At 38.1% G+C, this 22,193-nt stretch overlaps 2 protein-coding genes across 5 annotated transcripts in view; one reads left to right on the forward strand and one right to left on the reverse strand.

Moving 5' to 3' along the window:
• The window catches only part of LOC105717539 (all-trans-retinol dehydrogenase [NAD(+)] ADH7), a 93,608-nt gene that overhangs the window by 33,493 nt on the left and 37,922 nt on the right, over nucleotides 1-22,193 (reverse strand). The window lies entirely within an intron of this gene.
• Nucleotides 5,328-21,567, forward strand: LOC105717542 (high mobility group protein B3-like). 3 transcript variants are annotated; one of them, XM_064364708.1, is made up of 2 exons: nucleotides 5,328-5,555; nucleotides 20,134-21,567. In XM_064364708.1, the coding sequence occupies exon 2, from the start codon at nucleotides 20,134-20,136 to the stop codon at nucleotides 20,650-20,652; it is 519 nt and encodes a 172-aa protein (XP_064220778.1). In that variant the 5' UTR covers nucleotides 5,328-5,555; the 3' UTR covers nucleotides 20,653-21,567. The 3 variants fall into 3 exon arrangements, with proteins under 3 accessions (XP_064220778.1, XP_064220787.1, XP_064220774.1); XM_064364717.1 differs by having other exon boundaries at nucleotides 20,186-21,567; XM_064364704.1 differs by lacking the exon at nucleotides 5,328-5,555 and having other exon boundaries at nucleotides 19,636-21,567.

The raw sequence follows: 22,193 nt of genomic DNA on the forward strand, positions 1-22,193 counted from the left end.
TTACAAACTATGCATCTGACAAAGATCTAATATCCAGCATCTATAAGAAACTTAAACAAAATTACAAGAATAAAAACAACTCCATTAAAAGATGGGCAAAGAATACAAACAGACATTTGTCAAAAGAAGACATACATGCAGCCAACAATCATATGAAAAAAAGCTTAACATCACTGATCATTAGAGAAATTCAAATCCAAACCACAATGAGATACCATCTTACACTAGTCATAATAGCAATTATTAAAAGGTCAAAAAATAACAGATGCTGACAAGGTTCTGGAGAAAAAGGAATACTTATACACTGTTGATTGGGGTGTAAATAAGTTCAATCATTGTGGAAGACAGTGTGGTGATTCCTCAAAGACCTAAAGACAGAGCTACCATTCAACCCAGCAATCCCATTACTGGTTATATACCCAAAAGAATATAGATAGTTCTATTATGAAGACACATACACATTCACTATAGCAAAGACCTGGAATCAGCCGAAATGCCCATCAATGGTAGACTGGATAAAGAAATACATATACACTGTGGAATAATATGCAGCCAGTGTAAAGAATAAGATTATGTCTTTGCTGTGACATGGATAGAGTTGGAGGCCATTATCCTTTGCAAACTAGTGCAAGAACAGAAAACCAAATGCCACACGTTCTTACTTATAAGTGGGAGCTAAGTGATGAGAACACATGGACACATAGAGGGAAAGAACACACACTGGGGCCTATAAGAGCATGGAGGCGTGGAGGAGGGAGAGTATCAGGAAAAATAACTGATGGGTACTAGGCTTAATAACCAAGTAATGAAATAATCTGTACAATAAACCCCTATGACACACGTTTACTTATATAACACCTGCACGTGTACCCCTGAACTTAAACGTGTTTTAAAAAAGAAATTGGACCTCAGAAATTTTGGATAACTGGCCCATGGTCCCACAGGTAGCAAAATGAAGTCTAGTTTTACACATAGGTCCACGTGTACCATACTGTAAAATGTACTCCCTTCTGGTAAATTCACACAGGAAACAAATTTAGATCAGAAGGTCAACTAATGCTGATATCAGAGCAAAGAATGTTGTTGTGTCTTAAATAAATTCTTTAAGAGTTTTTTTTTTTTTAATTAATGCCAGGATTATCTCTACAAAATAAAAGCTAGATTTTATTTATGTAACTTAGCTAGACTGGGCTAGAATGTCTAAGCTGTCTGTAACTTCAGGGTTATTACTTTTTATGTAGATGTGGCTGGTTGTCAGTAATTGATAGAAATGAAGCTTAAGTAAAAACAAGGCCTGTTATTCTGGAGCAATGCTTTTCAACTTCACTGCACATTGGAAGGAATTGTAAAGCTTTTAAAAAGCACAGTACTAGACCAACATCCACATGACTCTCCCTTCAATAAACACACATTTGGGTATATCACCCAAGTGATCCAGCTTGAAGCCTATCTGAGACCATTATTCTTCCATACTAGCAGTGCTGCCCAAAGCATGATCCTAGCCCAACATCAATCATCTGATTATTAGTGGTCCATGAGGAGAAAGACCTCAAAACTAAGAATGTTTAGAAATTTCTATAGTAACTTGACAAATTAAGTTTATGTCTGTTAAATGTAATAATAAAAATATGGGCTAATAATTTGTTTTTTATTTATTTTTCTAGTAATCCATTTTTATTATATTTTATAAGAAGATCAGTCTGTGATGAACTGGAGGAGGAACAGAATGGGTCTTCACTAAAGATGGTTTAAGAAACACAGCTCACAGCTCAAAACTATGTATTAGATAACCCTGGTTCATTCCAAAGATTGTGCTTTGTGAGATATGCCCTGTACTTTCTGTCTTTCAAGACACACACTGCAGCCTTTATCATTTTTTGTGTTATTATCGAGGTCAAGCATAGCATCTCCAAAGTGTTGGCTTGTCTTTGCCAGTTTCCTCTCAGATGACATAGGTGTGCTCTTTCATTTCTTCTGTAACTTGCCTGGGAAAGATGGAAATGATGTATGAGTATAAAATGTGTATTTATTTTAAGTGATAAAAGCAAAAGGAAGAGCTCAACTGAACCTTAAGTAGTAGGTGCCTGATATTAAATTTGAAGTTCCTCAGCTAAACACACCTCTGGAGGAAACAGCCCTGGACATGGCTGAAGAACCGTGGTCAGATAACACTGTGGCCATGGCCTTGTTTTTTTGTTGGTTTGTTTTGTGGTTTTTTTTTTTTTCCCCATAGTCCTAGGAATGAAGTTTTGTGACAAGATTGAATCTTATGACAGTGCTGACTAAGGACAAGACCAGGTATTACATAACTATGAGGAAGCTGGTGGCTAAATTGAGGTCAGAGCTGTAATTGTGTAAGAGAGGTCTAAACTGACAAGAAGCTGTGGTTTGTCCTGATTTCTTCAAAATGAAGAACTTCTAATTTTCACCTAAACTATGGTGAATTAAATTAATTAAAAATCAGTGCATAGTCTGGTAAAGGGTTTTGGCATTGATGCTGTTGATGTCACTTCCATATTTGAGACCTAGTGTTGGAAATGTAACTTGGACACTAAAATGGAAGAATTTCTGAAATATTTTATTGCTTTATGGAAAAAGTAGAACACGATATTTTATACCAAAAGATGCCTGAAAGTCAGAGATCTGGCCAAATTTTTGCCATTTTGTAAGAAGGAGAGTAGGTAGCCTCCTTTTATCTGAAATTATGTTCTGTAATTTGCTAGAAATTACCTTGGTTAAATTATGCTCTATATCTTTCTCTTTTTAACTGAATGTTCCTTCAGTTAATTGTAGCTAATGTTTATCACATCACTAATACTTATCTCATTTGATTATAAAACTCTTACAAAGCAGATGATATTGTTCATTTTAGAGAAAGAGACTGAGGCACAATTTAAAATAAACCTCAAGGTAATCTGAAAGGGGAAATGATATGCTACATGGGTGACATGAAGCCTACTGGTGAATTTTGGAAATATTTATAAAATAGTTGAAGAAAGGGGATAAATAAGAAGAAGAAAAAAGGAAAAACAGAGGAAAGGAAATGAGCTAGAAGCCAGTAAGCGGTCTGACTCCTAAAACCAAGTTCTAAGTTGAGCCATCATCATTTAATTAAAAAATGGGCTATCCCTTGATTAAAATTGTAAGTATTACTTTTAAATACTTACAACTTTAAGTATTTAAAAGTTCTGGCTGGTAGAGCTTTCATTTACTAAGTAGCTTACATTTAGGTATCAGTATAGTCGGTATTATCAGCATGAAGCTCCCTAAATGGGAGTTTCTGTGTCCCGTCCATGGAAGAGAGGGCAGAGAATCTCAGTGTCAAAAGGAAAGAAAGGGCTCCCAAATTCAAACTCAGGCACAGTCAGGCTAGTGTGGGTTTAACAAACTGTTGAGGAAACCATAGAGGTTGTTATCAATGGTTCAACCTCCTTTTTTTTTTTAATCTGCTGAATCCTCAAAGAGCCAGCTATCCACTTTCTTCCAATGCTGTCATCACCTGGGTCCCTGTAGAAACAAACCTACAATCAGGTGCTATAAAAAGAATTTAGATTTAAGGGAGAACAGATCGGGATTTTCATTTCAGATATACTGGCTATAACACTTCAGACAAATGACTTAATTTCTTGTACCCACATTTTTTCTCATCTGCCCAATGGAGAAGATAATGTATTTTTTATAAGGTGATCACACTGAAGTGTTTAAAAGTTTAATCTCTGGACTCTGACGTCCATTTAAGAATATTGTTACCTTTGATAAATTTCCTAATTTCTGTAAGCCTTAATTTCTTCACCTTTAAAAGAAGGATAATACCAATTTAGTACTTCTTTCAGAAAATTGTTACAAAGATTCGATGAGATGCCATTTATGAAATGTTTGAAATATTCCCTGAAAAACTGTTTATGATCGACAAGTGTTAGCTTTTATTATCATTACTGAAGATCAGTAATAAGCCTGCCCACTGCGAGGTAACTACCCTTATTAGGATACCACCAGGTAAGCTTTGAATAATTTACATGCATATTATTTTCTCTGAGCTGCCACTCTTAAATTTGTATTTAAATGACAAAAACCTAGTTTTCTAGTTCTTTTCTCTTCAGATAAATGAGCTTGCGCATATATATACAGGCTTAAGGTGTGGGCAAAATCTCAAAAAAGGTTGAATGATGCCTTGTGCTCTTGTAAGACCCAGCTGGGAAGAAAGGAGGTGTATTGGATTGAATTGTGTTCCTCCAAAATTCGTATACACCAGAATCTCAGAATGTGGCCTTATTTGAGAATAGGATTCTTGTAGATGTAATGTCAGTAGTTAAGATGAGGTCATATTGAATTCAGGTGAGCTCTAAATTGAACGATTAGTGTCCTTATAGGAAGGCTAGGTGAAGATGCAAAAAGACACACAGAGGAGAACAGCATGTGACCACAGAGGCAGAGATTGGAGTGATAAATCTACAAGCCAAAGGATGCCAAAGATTGCTGGTAACTACCGGAAGTTAGGGGAAAGGCATGGAACAGATTCTGCCTCAGAGACTCCAGGAGTATCCAATCCTGATGACACTTTGATTTTGGATTTCTGGCCTTCAGAAACTATGAAATAACAAATTTCTGTTGTTTTAAGCTACCATGTTTGTGTACCTTGTAATGTCAGCCCTATGAAATGAACACTAAAGGGGTCTTTAGCCAAAAGGAATATTATAGTATCTCTCCTCTCCAGGCAGAGTCTGCAAGGAGGAGTGAAGAAAGTGTGTGTACAGGAGCACCAAATGTATCCAGACAAACAAAGGACATCAGAAAGTGGGTCCTGGAAGACACTGTAAGGGCAGGTACACATTCTGTATCATCAGTGGCTCATTGGGCAACTGAGGGTAGTTCTGTAACATCCCAAGTGGGCAGCCAGGCATGAAGAGGCAGGGAAACATACTCACATTGAAAGGAACAAAATATTTAGAGATGGGGCTGCCCAAGTACTGCAAGAGTAACCCATCATATACATTCAGAGTCTGAGCACACCAGGCAACACTAACTCACAAATCCTTTTAAACATATAGCAAAAAGATGACCACCTTCTTATACTGCAAAGACAATACTGATACCTAAATGCAAACTACTTAGTAAATTAAAGTTCTACCAGCCAGTTTTAAATCAAATGCTTTCAATTTTAATCAAAGGATAGCCCATTAACCAAACAATTCTTTTTGTGAAGTTTTTTGTTGTTTTGTTTTTGTTTTAAATGTCTAGGAGACACCTTACCAAGACCTGTTTATTTTAACACTTCCTGGGAGACATTTTTTGTCAAACTCAACCGGATCTATTCAACAAACAGCAAATCAAACAAGCAGTGGAAAAGAGCTGAGTCACAGTGAGAGTGAAATTTCCCTCTGCAGCTGGAAGAAATCACCGGCTGTGATTAACTGCTTAACTAGTTCTCCAGTGTGAAGGATCACAATGGCATCAAGAAGGTTTGTCTGGGCTATGAGAATGAAAAGAACTACATCAAATTGGAGCCTGGGAAACTCAGGTCACAGGATCTCCCAGAAGTTATACATGTCACAAGTGTGAGTGACCATTCATTTACTTATCAGTCAATAAATCTTTTATTCATTCAATGAGATTTTTTATTAGTTTCTACTGTGGGCCTAGGTGCTGAGATATTGGTGGTGAGATCAGATACTAAAATGATTCTGAGATAGTTTCTGTTCAATAAGCTTAGAATATAATAGATTCTCAACAATCTTTTGTTTCAATAGTCTTTCATTCCCAAATAACCCTATCTTTAAAAGAGAAGAGCCACCTGAGGAGTGAATGGAGAGCTGTCCATTCAAACTTGCCTTGCTGCTAAAATGTTTCTAAATGGAGTTTGACATTGACTCTCAGATGCCAATCACTCTCTCCAATGTGGGACAGACCAGCAACTCAGCGCAGGTCCATTTGTGTACTGAAGGACAATCAAAACCTAACTACAGGATGATTAATCTGTGATACTTCAGAGAACAATCTTAATCAAAAAGAAATGTGAAAGTGGTTGGAATCAAAATGGAGTCATGTATGTTTAAAACAAAGAAATACAAAAACTCCTGACAAATAGATCTGGGGAGGACTATGATTAGAGGCTTCTCACACTTATATGCCAGGTAACAAAAACTCCCACAAAAGACTCTACAGAAACCACAACAATGCACAAAAGTTATCACAACCTTACACAAAAAATACTTCAGTGAGGATATCTGCCCAGCAACTAACAGCCTGTCCAAACTCAGACTGGCATCATCTTTGTTATTAATCTTGGTAGCCAAAGATAATTATCTCAAAACAATTATGTAATTCTGCTCATTTTTTTCAACTTTTATTTTAGGTTCACGAGTACATGTGAAGGTTTGTTACATAGGCAAACTTATTTCACAGAGGTTAGTTATCCAGATTATTTCATCACCTGGGAATTAAGCTAGTACTCAATAATCTTTTCTGCTTTTCTTCCTCCTTCCAACCTTCACCCTTGAGAAAACCCCAGTCTCTGTTTTTCCTTGTGTTCATACTCATCATTTACCTCCCACTTATAAATGAGAAATGCAATAGTTGGTTTTCTGTTCCTGTATTAGTTTGCTGAAGAAAATAGCCCTACCTCCATCCATGTTCCTGCAAAAGACATAATCTCATTCCTTTTTTATGGCTGCATAGTATCCCATAATGTATACATACCACATTTTCTTTATCCAGTTACCATTGATGGGCATTTAGGTTGATTCCATGTCTTTACTATTGTGAAAAATGCTGCAATGAACATGTGTGTGCATGTATCTTTATAATAGAACAATTTATATTCCTTTGGGTATATATCCAGTAATGAAATTGCTGGGTAAAATGGTAATTCTGTCTTTCGGTTTTTGAGGAATTGCCGCACTATCTTCCACAATGGTTGAAGTGTTTTATACTCCCACCAACACTGTATAAGCATTTCCTTTTCTCCACAACCTCGCCAGCATCTGTTGTTTTTTTTTTTTTTTTTACTTTCTAATAGCAGCCATTCTGACTAGTGTGAGATGTTATCTCATGGTAGTTTGGATTGGCGTTTCTCTAATGATCAGTGATGTTGAGCTTTTTTTATATGATTGTTGGCCACATATATGTCTTCTTTTGAGAAGTGTCCATTCATGTCTTTCGCCCCCTTTGTAATGGGATTGTTTGTTTGTTTGTTATTTTCCTATAAATTTGCTTAAGTTTCTTATAAATACTGGATATTAGATCTTTGTCAGATGCATAGTTTTCAACTATTTTCTTAATCCATATGTTGTCTGTTGATGATAGTTTCTTTTGCTGTGCCAAAGCGCTTGAGTTTAATTAGTTCCATTTGTCAGTTTTTGCTTTTGTTGTAATTGCTTTTGGTGTCTTTGTCATAAAATATTTGCCCATTTCTATGTCCAGGATGGTATTGCCTAGGTTGTCTTCCAGTTTTTATAGTTTTGAGTTTTACATTCAAATCTTTAATCCATCTTGATTTAATTTTTGTATATGGTGTAAGGAAGAGTCCAGTTTTACTTTTCTGCATATGGCTAGCCAGTTATCCCAGTACCATTTATTGAATAGGGAGCCTTTTCTCCATTGCTTGTTTTTGTCAGCTTTGTTGAAGATCACATGGTCATAGATGTACAGCCTTATTTCTGGGTTCTTTATTCTGTTCTATTGGTTTATGTCCCTATTTTTGTACCAGTACCATTCTATTTTGGTTACTGAAGCCATGTAGTATAGTTTGAAGTTGGGTAACATGATTGCTCTACCTTTGTTTTTTTATTTTTTATTTTTTATTGTTTTTCCTTAGGATTGCCTTAGCTATTTAGGCTGTTTTTTGGTTCCATTTTAATTAATTTTTTTTTCTAGTTGAAGAATGCCATTGGTAGTTTGATAAGAATAGCATTGAATCTGTAAATTGCTTTGGGCAATATGGCCGTTTTAATGATATTAATTTTTCCTATCCATGAACATGGAATGTTTTTCCATTTGTGTCATCTCTGATTTCTTTGAGCAGTTTTGTAATTCTCATTGTGGACATCTTTCACCTCCCTGGTTAGCTGTATTCCTACGTATTTTATTTTTTTTGTGGCAACTGTGGATGAGATTGCCTTTCTGATTTCACTCTTGGCTTAGCTAGTGTTGGTATATAGGAATGCTAGTGATTTTTGCACATTAATTTTGTATACTGTGACTGCTGAAGTTGTTTATCAGCTGAAGGAGCTTTTGGGCTAAGACTATGGGATTTTCTAGATACAGAATTTTGTCATCTGCAAACAGAGATAGTTTGACTTCCTCTCTTCCTATATGGATGCCTTTTATTTCTTTTCTTGACTGATTACTGTGGCTAGGACTTCCAATACTATGTTAAATAGGAGTGGTGAAGGAGGGCATCCTTGTCTTGTGCTGGTTTTCAAGCGGAATGGTTCCAGCTTTTGCCTATTCTGTATAATGTTGGGTGTGGATTTGTCATATATGGCTCTTATTATTTTGAAGTATCTTCTTCAATTCCTAGTTTATTGAGAGTTTTAACATGAAGTGGTGTTGAACTTTATCAAAAGCCTTTTCTGCATCTACTGAGGCAATCATGTGATTTTTTTCTTTAGTTCTGTTTATGTGATGAATCACATTTATTGATTTGCACATGTTGAAAGAACCTTGTATCCCAGGGATTAAGCCTACTTGATCATGGGGGATTAGCTTTTTGATGTGCTGCTGGATTCATTTGCAAGTATTTTGTTGAGGATTTTCACATTGATATCAATGAAAGATACTGGCCTGAAGTTTTTTTTGTGTGTGTTTGCATGTGTCTATGACAGTTTCTTGATATCAGGATAATGCTGGCCTCATAGAATGAGTTGGGGAGGAGTCCCTTCTCCTCAATTTTTTGGAATAGCTTTTGTAGGAATGGTAACAGCTCTTCTTTGTACATCTGGTAGAATTTGGCTGTGAATCCATCAGGTCCTGGGGTTTATTTTGGTTGGTCAGATATTTATTATTGATTCAATTGTATAACTTTTGTTGTTCTGTTCAGGAAATCAATTCCTTCTGGGTTCAGTCTTGGGAGGGTGTATGTGTCCAGGAATTTATCCATCTCTTCTGGGTTTTCTAGTTTGTGTGTATGGAGGTGTTCTTAGTAGATTCTGATGGTTATTTTTATTCCTATGGGGTCAGTGGTAACATTCCATTCATCATTTCAAATTGTGTTTATTTGGATCTTTTCTCTCCTCTACTTTATTAGTCTATCTAGTGGCCTATTTTATTACTTTTTTCAAAAAACAAACTCTTAGATTCATCAATCTTTTGAGTGGTTTTTCATGCCTCAATATCCTTCGGTTTAAGTTTTATTTTGGTTATTTCTTGTCTTCTGCTAGTTTTGAGGTTGATTTGTTTTTGTTTCTCTAATTTTTTTTCAGTTGTGATGTCAGCTTGTTAACTTGCGATCTTTATGACTTTTTAAAATGTGGGCATTTAGTGTAATGAATTTCCCTTTTACATTGCCTTAGCTATGTCCTAGGGATTCTGGAACATGGTATCTTTGTTCTCAATAGTTTCAAAAACTTACTGATTTCTGCCTAAATTTTATTATTTACCAAAAAGTAATTCAGGAGCATTTGCTTAATATCCATGTAATTAAATGGTTTTGAATGATTTTCTTAGTCTTGACTTCTGTTTTCATTGCACTGTGGTCTGACAGTGTGTTTCATATGATTTAGATTTTTATTTGCATTTGCTGAGGATTGTTTTATGTCCAACTATGTGGCAGATTTTAGGGTATGTGCCATGTAGTAAAGAGAAGAATGTATATTCTGTTGTTTTGGGGTGGAGAGTTCTGTAGAGGTCTATCAGATCCATTTGGTCCAATGTTTAGTTCAGGTCCTGAATATCCTTGTTAATTTTCTGCCTCAAAGATCTGTCTAATATTGTCAGAGGAGTGTTGAAATCTCCCACTACTATTGAGTGAGAGTCTGTGTCTTGTTATAGGTCTCTAAGAACTTGCTTCCTGAATCTGAGTGCTCCTGTGTTGGGTGTATATCTACTTAGAATAGTAAACTCTTCTTGTTGAATTGAAACCTTTACCATTACACAATGCCCTTCTTTGTCTTTTTTGATCTTCACTGGTTTGAAGTCTCTTTTGTCTGAAATCAAGTACTGCTTTTTTTCTGTTTTCCATTTGCTTGGTAGATTTTTCTCCATTCCTTTATTTTGAGTCTATGGGTGTCATTTTGTGTGAGATGGGTCTCTTGAAGACAGCATATCATTAGGTCTTGCTTTTTTATCCAACTTGCCACTCTGTGCCTTTTAAGTAGGGCATTTAGCCCATTCACATTCAAGGTTAGTATTGATATGTGTGGACTAGATCATGTCATTGTGTCATTAACAGGTTGTTATGTTGGCTTGTTTGTGTGGTTGCTTTATAGTGACGCTGGTCTGTGTGTTTAAGTATGTTTTTGTATTAGCTGATAGCAGACTTTTTCCTTTCCATATTTAGTGCTCCTTTCAAGATCTCTTGTAAGGCAGGTCTAGTAGTAACAAGCGCCTTCAACATTTGCTTATTTGCAAAGATCTTATTCCTCCTTCACTTAGGAAGCTTTGTTTGGTTGGATATAAAATTCTTAATTGAAGATTTTTTTTTCCTTAAGAATGTTAAATCTAAGCCTCCAATCTCTTCTGGCTTGTAGGGCTTCAGTTGAGAGGTCTGCCGTCAGCCTGATGGTGTCTCCTTTGCAGGTGAGCTGCCCTTTCTCTCAACATGTGCAACATTCTTTCTTTTATTTTGACCTTGGGAAATCTGATGATTATGTGTCTTGGGGATAATCTTCCTGTGTAGAATGTTGTACTTCTCTTTATTTCTTGAATTTGACTCTTGGCCTCTCTAGCAAGGTTGGGGAAGCTTTCAGGGATGATGCCCTGAAATATGTTTTCCAAGTTGTTTGCTTTCTCCCCCTCCCTTTCAGTGATATTAGTGATTAGTGAATTCAGCCTCTTTACATAATCCCAGATTTCTGAGAGATTTTATTCATTCCTTTTTATTCTTTTTTCTTTATTTTCATGTGAGATTCTGAGATTCTTTCCTAAGCTTGATATATTCTGCTGTTAATATTTGTGATTTCATTGTGAAATTCTTATATTGTGTTATTCAGCTCTTTTAGTCTCATCAGGCTCTTTTTAAAAATTATTATTATACTTTATGTTCTGGGGTACATGTGCAGATTGTTCAGGACTGTTACATAGGTATACACATGCCAGGGTGGTTTGCTGCATCCATCTCCCTGTCACCTACACTAGGTATTTCTCCTAATGTTATCCCTTCCCAATCCCCCTACCCCCTGCTATCCCTCCTCTAGCCCCGCTACCCCCCAACAGGCCCCAGTGTGTGATGTTCCCCTCCCTGTGTCCATGTGTTCTCATTCTTAAACTCCCACTTATGAGTGAGAACATGTGGTGTTTGGTTTTCTCTTTTGTGTCAGTTTGCTGAGAATGATGGTTTCCGGCTTCATCCATGTCCCTGCAAAGGACAAGAACTCTTCCTTTTTTATGGCTGTGTAGTATTCCATGGTGTATATGTGCCACATTTTCTTTATCCACTCTATCACTGATGGGCATTTGGGTTGGTTCTAAGTCTTTGCTATTGTAAACAGTGCTGCAATGAACATACATGTGCATGCGTCTTTAAAATAGAATGATTTAGAATCCTTCGGGTATATACCCAGTAATGAGATTGCTAGGTCAAATGGAATTTCTATTTCTAGATCCTTGAGGAATCGCCACACTGTCTTCCACAATGGTTGAACTAATTTACACTCTCACCAACAGTGTAAAAGTGCTCCTATTTCTCCACATCCTCTTCAGCATCTGTTGTCTCCAGATTTTTTAATAATTGCCATTCTAACTGGCATGAGATGGTATCTCAATATGGTTTTGATTTGCATTTCTCTAATGACCAGTGATGATGAGCATTTTTTCATATGTTTATTGGATGCATAAATGTCTTCTTTTAAGAAGTGTCTGTTCATATCCTTTGCCCACTTTTTCATGGGGTTTGTTTTTTCTTGTAAATTTGTTTAATTTCTTTGTACCTTCTGGATATTAGCCCTTGTCAGATGGGTAGATTGCAAAAATGTTTTCCCATTCTGTTGGTTGCTGGTTCACTCTAATGAATGTTTATTTTGCTGTGCAGAAGCTCTTAAGTTTAATTTGTCTATTTTGGCTTTTGTTGCCATTGCCTTTGGTGTTTTAGTCATGAAGTCTTTACCTATGCCTATATCCTGAATGGTATTGCCTAGGTTTTCTTCTAGGGTTTTTATGGTGCTAGGTCTTATGTTTAAATCTTTAATCCATCTGGAGTTAATTTTTGCATAAGGTATAAGGGAGGGGTCCAGTTTCTGCTTTCTGCACATGTGTAGCCAGTTTTCCCAGCACATTTTATTAAACAGGGAATCCTTTCCCCATGACTTGTTTTTGTGAGGTTTGTCAAAAATCAGATGGTTGTAGATGTGTGGCATTACTTCCGAGGCCTCTGTTCTGTTCCATTGGTCTATTATCTCTGTTTTGCTACCAGTACCATGCTGTTTTGATTACTGTAGCCTTGTAGTGTAGTTTGAAGTCACGTATTGTGATGCCTTCAGCATTGTTCTTTTTGCTTAGGATTGTCTTGGCTATGTGGGCTCTTTTTTGGTTCCATATGAAGTTCAAGATGGTTTTTTCTAGTTGTGTGAAGAAGGTTGTTGGTACCTTGATGGGTATAGCATTGAATCTATAAATTACTTTGGGTAGTATGGCCATTTTCACAATATTGATTCTTCCTAACCATGAGCATGGAATGTTTTTCCATCTGTTTGTGTCCCCTTTATGCCTTGAGCAGTGGTTTGTAGTTCTCCTTGAAGATGTCTTCATGTTTCTTGCTTGTTGTATTCCTAGATATTTTATTCTCTTCATAGCAATTGTGAATGGGAGTTCCTCATGATTTGGTTCTCTGTCTGTTATTGGTGTATATGAACGCTTGTGATTTTTGCACATTGATTTTGTATCCTGAGACTTTGCTGAAGTTGCTTATCATCTTATGGAGATTTTGGGCTGTGATGATGGGACCTTCTAAATATACAATGATGTCATCTGCAAATTGAGACAATTTGACTTCCTCTTTTCCTATTTGAATACCATTTATTTCTTTTTTTGCCTGATTGCTCTGGCTAGAACTTCCAATACTTTGTTGAATAGGAGTGGTGAGAGAGGGCACCCTTGTCTAGTGCCAGATTTCAAAGGTAATGCTTCCAGTTTTTGCCCATTCAGTATGATATTGGCTGTGGGTCTGTCATAAATAGCTTTCATTATTTTGAAATCTAGTTTCTTGAGAGTTTTTAGCATAAAGGCTATTGAATTTTGTTGAAGGCCTTCTCTTCATCAACTGAGATAATCATGTGGCTTTTGTCTTTGGTTCTGTTTATGTGGTGGATTACATTTATAGACTTGCATATGTTGAATCAGACTTGCATCCCCGGGATGAAGCTGACTTGATCGTGATGCATAAGCTTTTTGATGTGCTGTTGGATTTGGTTTGCCAGTATTGTATTGAAGATTTTCACAATATTCATCATGGATATTGGCTCAAAATTTTCTTTTTTAGTTGTGTCTCTGCCAGGTTTTGGTATCAGGATGATGTTAGTCTCATAAAATGAATTAGGAAGAATTCCCTCTTTTTGTATTGTTTGGAATAGTTTCAGAAGGAATGGTACCAGCTCCTTTTTTGTTCATCTAGTGAAATGTGGCTGTGAACCTGTCTGGTCCTGGACTTTTTTTGGTTGGTAGGCTATTAATTGCTGCCTCAACTTCAGATCTTTTTATTGGTCAGGGATTCAACTTCTTGCTGGTTTAGTCTTAGGAGGGTGTAAGTGTCCAGGAATTTATCCATTTCTTCTAGATTTTCTGGTTGATGTGCATAGAGGTGTTTGTATAATCTTTGATGGTAGTTTGTGATTCTGTGGATTTGGTGGTGATATCTCCTTTATCATTTTTTGTGGCATCTATTCAATTCTTCTCTCTTTTCTATTAGTCTGGCTAGTGGTCTATCTATTTTGTTGATCTTTTCAAAAATCCAGCTCCTGGATTCATTGATTTTTTGAAGGGTTTTTTGTGTTTCTATCTCCTTCAGTTCTGCTCTGATATTAGTTATTTCTTATCTTCTGCTAGCTTTCAAATTTGTTTGACCTAGCTCCTCTAGTTCTTTTAAGTGTAACAATAGGGTGTCGATTTTATATCTTTCCTTGTTTATCATGTGGGCATTTAGTGTTATAAATTTCCCTCTAGACACTGCTTTAAATTTGTCTCAGAGATTCTTGTACATTGTGTCTTTGTTCTCATTGGTTTCAAAGAACACCTTTATTTCTGCCTTCATTTCATTATTTATCCAGTAGTCATTCAGGAACAGGTTGTTCAGTTTCCATGTAGTTGTGAAGTTTTGAGTGAGTTTCTTAATTCTGAGTTCTAATTTTATTGCACTGTGGCCTGAGAGACTGGTTGTTATGATTTCTGTTCTTTTGCATTTGCTGAGGAATGATTTACTTCCAATTATGTGGTCAATTTTAGAGTAACTGCAATGTTGTGCTAAGAAGAATGTATATTCTGTGGATTTAGGGTGGAGAGTTCTGTAGATGTCTATTAGGTCCACTTTGTCCAGTTATGAGTCTTGGATATCCTTGGATATCCTTGGATAACAAGTCTTGGATATCCTTGTTAATTTTTTGTCTCATTGATCTGTCTAATATTGACAGTGGAGTGTTAAAGTCTCCCACTATTATTATGTGAGAGTTTAAGTCTCTTTGTAGGTCATTAAAAACTTGCTTTATGTATCTAGGTGCTCTTGTCTATATATTTAGGATAGTTGGCTCTTCTTGTTGCATTTATCCCTTTACCATTATGTAATGCCCTTCTTTGTCTCTTTTGATGTTTGTTGGTTTAAAGTCTGTTACATCAGAGACTAAGATTGCAACCCCTGCTTTTTTTTTTCTTTCTTTTTTTGCTCTCCATTTGTTTGGTAAATCTTCCTCCATCCCTTTATTTTGAATTTATATGTGTCTTTGCATGTGAGATGGGTCTCCCAAATACAGCACACTGATAGGTCTTGACTCTTTATCCAGTTTGTCAGTCTGTGTCTTTTGATTGGGGCATTTAGTCCCTTTACATTTAAGGTTAATATTTTTATGTGTGAATTTGATCCTGCCATTTTGATGCTACATGGTTGTTTTGCCCATTAGTTGATGCAGTTTCTTCATTGTGTCAATGCTCTTTACCATTTGGTACATTTTTGGAGTGGCTGGTACTAGTTGTTCCTTTCCATGTTTAGCGCTTCTTTCAGGAGCTCTTGTAAGGCAGGCCTGGTGGTAACAAAATCTCTCAGCAATTGCTTTTCCATAAAGGATTTTATTTCTTTTTCCCTTATGAATCTTAGTTTAGCTGGATATGACATTCTAGGCTGAAAGTTATTTTCTTTAAGGATGTTGAATATTGGCCCCACTGCCTTCTGGCTTGTAGGGTTTCTGCCAAGAGTTCTTCTGTGAGACTGGTGGGCTTCCATTTGTGGGTAACCCGACCTTTCTCTCTGGCTTCCCTTAGCATTTTTTCCTTCATTTCAACCCTGGTGAATCTAACGATTATGTGCCTTGGGTTTGCTCTTCTTGAGGAATATCTTTGTGGTGTTCTCTGTATTTCCTCAATTTGAATGTTGTTCTGCTCTGCTAGGTTGGGAAAGTTCTCCTGGATGATACCCTGAAGAGTGTTTTCCAACTTGATTTCATTCTCCCAGTCACATTCAGGTACACTGATCAAATGTAGATTAGGTCTTTTTAAATAATTCCATATTTTTTGGAGGCTTTGTTCATTTGTTTTCACTCTCTTTTCTCTAATCTTGCTTTCTTGTTTTATTTCATTGAGTTGATCTTCAATCTCTGATATCATTGATCATTCTGGTTGACCCATATGGCTATTGAAACTTGTGTATGCTTCATGAAGTTCTTGTGCTGTGTTTTTCAGCTCCATCAAGTCGTTTATGTTCTTTTTTATGCTGGTTATTCTAGTTAGTATTTTGTCTAACCTTTTTTCAAGGTTCTTAGCTTTCTTGCACTGAGTTAGAACCTGCTTCTTTAGCTCAGAGAAATTTGTCATTACCCACCTTCTGAAGTTTGCTTCTCTCAATTTGTCACACTCATTCTTCATCCAGTTTTGTTCCTTTGCTGGTGAGGAGTTGTCATCCCTTGGAGGAGGGGAGGCATTCTGGTTTTGGTGATTTTAGCCTTTTTGTGCTGGTTTCTTTCCATCTTCATGGATTTATCTACCTTTGGTCTTTGAAGTTGGTGACTTTCGGATGGGATCTCTCACTGGACATCCTTTCTGTTAATGTTGAAGCTATTTCTTTCTGTTTTTTAGTTTTCCTTCTAACAGTCAGACCTCACTGATGCAGGACTGCTGGAGGTCCACTCCAGACCCTGCTTGCCTGGGGATCACCCGCTGGGGCTGCAGAACAGCAAGGATTACTGCCTGATCCTTCCTCTGGTAGCTTCATCCCAGAAGGGTACTTGCCAGATATCACTCAGAGCTCTCCTGAATGAGGTGTCTTTTTGGATATACAAGGGTCAGGAAGCCACCTGAGGAGGCAGCCTGTCCATTATCAGAGCTCAAGTGGTGTGCTGGGAGCTCCATTGCTCTCTTCAGAGCTGCTGGGCAGGGATGTTTAAGTCTGCTGAAGCGGAACTCACAACCACCCCTTTTCCCAGGTGCTCTGTCCTGGGAAGGTGGGGCTTTATTTATAAAAGTCCCTGATGGGCTGCTGCCTTTTTCCCAGGCTCTTTTATATATTAGCTGTTTTATCCTTCAGTTCCCATATCACTTTATGGTGATTCTTATTTTCCTTGGATTAGGTTTTGCTGTCCTCCTGAATATTGATGATCTTCTTTCCTATCTTTATTCTGAATTTTACTTTAGTCATTAGAGCTAGGTCAGCCTGGTTAAGAACTCTTGTTGGAGAAATAGTGCAGTCATTTGGAGGACATACAACACTCTGACCATTTGAGTTACTGGAGTTCTTGAGTTGGTTTATTTTCTCATCTCTGCATGTCAACATTCCTTTACAGCAGTGTAGATTGAATTCAGTCAATAGACTTCTTTTTGATGTTTTCACCAGACCAAGACTTTGTGCAGGATCTTTATTTGAAGCTGACTTCTTGTCTCTGGCTTCAGAATGGGATGTGTTAGTGAGGTACTTTTGGTGTTGAAGCTTTGGGGTGTGATCCAATAGGTCACTTAGGCTTTTTAGTTGGTAGACTCTTGCTTGGCTATGTGGCTCCCCTATGTTTCTTCATAGTTGCAGGTATGTTCTTTCTCCATGCACTGAAAATGTTGGTGCCTCTCCCCCTTGAGTGCTGGCTGTAGATCATGGCTTGGCACTCCTGGGCTGTGCATTGCAGCTCTGGGACAATCTCAGTGTTTATGTTCCTTCCCCAACTTGCAGGCAGTGGAGGAAAGGACCTTAGTAGTGGTTGTGGTGAAGGGTCTTTTGCTTGTCTCCTGGGGGCTCCAACCCAGAGAGATGCAGGTCAGCAACCACTCAGTACAATCAACTCAGGATGAGCAGGTCTGTGGTGTCAGTCCAAGCTAGGGATCCCTGTCTGGTGATATGCAGTGCTGGGGTTGTGAGACCCATGGGAGACAGACTGGCTTCCTTTCCTTGGGTCAACTGCAGCTTGTTGGAGGTATAGTTAAAGCACTTAGGGTCTTTGCTCCTTCATTAGTTCAAGGGTAGCAAGTGCAGTTCCACTGCAGAAGCAGTGGTAGAGAGGATTTTAATTGCCCCTGGAGACTCTGTTCAGGGAGTTGTTGAACTGCTACTGGCTCAGTAGCTCTGGCAGGGAGTGACTGGGAGTCCTGACCTGGAGGACCTGCCCAGTGAGGAGATATGGGAATAGGCACCCAAGTGACAGTATGACCACTTTTCCATAGGGCTGCTATGGTATGCTGGGGGCCTGCTCCAGTTTCTAGTCCCCTCGGATTTTCCAGTGCCTGGAGGTATCACCAGTGAAAGCTGTAAAACAGTAAAGATGGCAGCTTGCCCCTTCTCTGAACGCTCTGTACCGTGGAGGTACTGATCTGTTGCTGGCCTGACTGCACCTGTAGGAGGTGGCTGGAGACATCTGTTGGGAGATCCCACTCAGTGAGGAGGAATGGGATTTGGGACTCACTTAAAAAAGCAGTTTATTCACATTTTCACAGAGCAACTGTGCTGTGCTTGGTGACCACCTTTGTCCCCAATTGCCTCAGACTCTCCAAAGCCTGGCAGCTGGAATGGCTAAGTTTCCCAAAGAGCAAAGATGGTGGTCCGCCCCTCCACCCAGGAGCTCCATTCCAGGGAAGTGCAACGCTGCTACTGGTGGCTGACTGGAATTCCAAGGTGGTGGGTCTTATCCTGTGAGGTGCCATGGAAATGGGGCCAGCGGACTGTCACTGATCAGCTCTCTGGATTCAGCCTCTTTTCTAGGGATACATATCACAGTCCCTAGATTTTTGCTTTGCTGGAGTTGCAGCTACATTTACTGGAAAACTTAGAGAGCTTGAGTGTCTTAGGCTCCTGCGTCTGTGTGTGCCTGAGCAGCTGCTCTGCTGAGACTCCATGCAGCTTTGTGTATCAGAAGGCCCCAGTGGTGTGGGTTCATGAAGGGATCTCCTGACCCAAGGATTGCAAAGATCTGTGGGAGAAGCATGGGTTCTCGAGGTTGCACATTCACTCACTGCTTCCCTGGGTGGGGGAGGTTTCCTTGGCTCTGTGTTACTCCCAGGTGGGCCATTGTCCTGCCTTGCTTTTATCCACTCTTCATGGGTCAAGTTGTTTCCTTGATTAGTCCCAATGCGGGCACCTAGATGTTTCAGTTGAAGGTGCTGTATTTACTTGCCCCTTCTCTTTTTCTCCGTGAAAGCCATGCACACTAGCTGCTTCTAGTTGGCCTTTCTGGCCACATCCCACCCTCATTTTTCCTTTCAAAACCTTTGTCTTCCTTCATCTCCCTGAATGTGCACATGGTTTACTGTGGCACACATATTTTCCCATTGCAATATCCTATTCCTGAAAAAACGTCATTTTCATTTAGACAGCTTTTTTTTTTCTGTTTGTTATTTAGGTTGACAGTACTAAAATGGTTATGAGGTAGTTTCTTTTCCAATAAGTTTTTAAAAATATAATAAATGCTTAATAAACTTTTATAACAATAATCTTTTGTCCCAAAGAACTCTACTTTCCAAAAAGAAGAGTAAAGGTAAAATGTAGGCTAATTTGTTCTCAGCAAAAACATACTTTATGAAGAATTACCAGTTCACATTTTTGTATTCTTTCAGTCAAAAACATTTTCTTGAACATCATATTTTAGTCTCTAAAATTGTAATGTCATTTTTGATTTAAAAATAGCATTTTTCATATTTTAAAGCGCATCTCTTTTTCAAGTCCCTTTGAATTCTGTTAGCATTTCTGTAAGCTCAACTGCTCCCCTAGTTTTGGTCTTCTCATGTTTTCTTATCAATTTCTACCCTAGAGATGAGAGATGTTATGAAAGAATGCTAACCAATGTCATTTATCAGAGAGACAACTAGAATATTACTTTAATCTTGTGCTGCTTTAAATCAGGCCAGCGCTAGCAAGCAAATTTGGGGTCTGGAGTCTAATAGACATTAGTTGGAATTCTGGCTCTAATACTTAGCAGCTGACCATAACAAGTTACTAACACCATCTAGATCTCAGTTTAAACTTTTGTGAAAAGGGAATGTTTTAATACCATACAGGGATTATGTAGGAATGTGATGCAAATACCCAAAGTACACAGGTAGTTTTGTGCACTTTGGGCCTTGCACAAAATGGCAGCTTTCCTGTGTCTTCATAAAAATAGTTCTTACTCTTATTGTTTTATACAAAATTCCTAAAGCAAACAAGGAACAGAAATACTCTAAAATAAAAAAGTGTGTGTCTGTGTGTGTGTGTGTATGTGTGTGTTTAAAAAATCTAAAATAAGACTAGCGAATAATACAGTCAGGATGGCTAAAGGTGACCCCAAGAAACCAAAGGGCAAGATGTCTGCTTATGCCTTCTTTGTGCAGATGTGCAGAGAAGAACATAAGAAAAACCCAGAGGTCCCTATCAATTTTGCAGAATTTTCCAAGAAATGCTCTGAGAGGTGGAAGACAATGTCCAGGAAAGAGAAATCGAAATTTGATGAAATGGCAAAGGCGGATAAAGTGCGCTATGATCGGGAAATAAAGGATTATGGACCAGCTAAGGGAGGCAAGAAGAAGGATCCTAACGTCCCCAAAAGGCCACCATCTGGCTTCTTTCTGTTCTGCTCAGAATTCCGCCCCAAGATCAAATCCACAAACCCTGGCATCTCTATTGGAGATGTGGCAAAAAAGCTGGGTGAGATGCGGAATAACTTAAATGACAGCAAAAAGCAGCCTTACATCACTAAGGCGGCAAAGCTGAAGGAGAAGTATGAGAAGGATGTTGCTGACTATAAGTCGAAAGGAAAGTTTGATGGTGCAAAGGGTCCTGCTAAAGTTGCCCGGAAAAAAGTGGAAGAAGAAGATGAAGAAGATGAGGAGGAAGAGGAGGAGGAGGAATAAAAAAACTGTTTAGCTGTCTCTTTGTGAATACTTAGAGTAGGGGAGTGCCGTAATTGACACATCTCTTACTTGAGAAGTGTCTGTTGCCCTCATTAGGTTTAATTACAAAATTTGATCACGATCATATTGTAGTCTCTCAAAGTGCTCTAGAGATTGTCAGTGGTTTACATGAAGTGGCCATGGGTGTCTGGAGCACCCTGAAACTGTATCAAAGTTGTACATATTTCCAAACATTTTTAAAATGAAAAGGCACTCTCGTGTTCTCCTCATTCTGTGCACTTTGCTGTTGGTGTGACAAAGCATTTAAAGATGTTTCTGGCATTTTTTTTATTTGTAAGGTGGTGTTAACTATATGGTTATTGGCTAGAAATCCTGAGTTATCAACTGTATATATCTATAGTTTGTAAAAATAACAAAACAACCAAGACAAACTCGATGCTCCTTGCCTGGCGTTGAGGCTGCGGGAAAGATGCCTTTTGGAGGGGCTGTAGCTCAGAGCGTGCACTGTGAGGCTGGACCTGTTGACTCTGCAGTGGGCATCCATTTAGCTTCAAGTTGTCTTGTTTCTGTATATAGTGACATAGCATTCTGCTACCATCTTAGCTGTGGACAAAGGGGGTCAGCTGGCATGAGATAGTTTTGTTTTTTGTTTAAGTGCGGTAGTTTTTAAACTGTTTGTTTTTAAACAAACTGTAGAACTCTCCATTGTCAGCAAACTGAAGAGCCGCCGCATCAATGAAAGTTCAAGAACCTTCTGTACTTAAACACGATTTGCAATGTTCTGTTATTTTTTTTGTATGTTGAGAATGCTGAAATGTTTTTGAAGTTAAATAAACAGTATTACATTAAAAAAAAAATCTAAAATAGCAAGAAGTTGTGATTGCTGGCCTTGGCTGAGAGCCCTAGTGATGTCAGGACTTTGGACTGGCTTTTGTTTTTCCTCTTATGCTAGCAAGATGGCTGCTGCAGTTACAAACATCTCATCCTCACACAAAAACAAAAATCCAGAAAAGTACTAAATAGGACATTCCCATTCACATGCCTCCTTCTTTTCATGGAAAGCAATCTTTCCTAAAAAACATCCTGGTGATGTCCCTTTACAACTTTTCACCAGAACTAGGTCACCTGTGAAACCTAGACTAGCAGCAGGAAAGGGGATGCTTGCCTTGAGATGTATGCCAAATAAAGCTTAGATTCTTTTACTCGAGTAGAAAGAAAATACATAGAAAATGGTCTGGGAGCCATACCACTATGTCTAGGACCACAGTCCTTAGTGTTGAAATTATTATAGACAATAAGGAGAAATAAATCAGTCCCTGCTATCCAGGAGTTGATCTGACACTCACAGCAAGTTCAGGTGTTCTTTATTAAACATAAATAACTTCCCAAACTACCAACATTACACAAATCTATTGTGTGACCATATGGATTAAGAAAAACATGGCCACTCTGTAATCATGTCAGAACATGCACACTCATATGTACACATACATGATCATTGCTCAAATCACAACAGTGACCAAACAACCAAACATCACACT

This window comes from Aotus nancymaae, unplaced genomic scaffold, assembly GCF_030222135.1.
Source record: "Aotus nancymaae isolate 86718 unplaced genomic scaffold, 86718_ANA_hifiasm-v0.15.2.pri h1tg000006l, whole genome shotgun sequence".
Taxonomy (NCBI): domain Eukaryota; kingdom Metazoa; phylum Chordata; class Mammalia; order Primates; family Aotidae; genus Aotus; species Aotus nancymaae.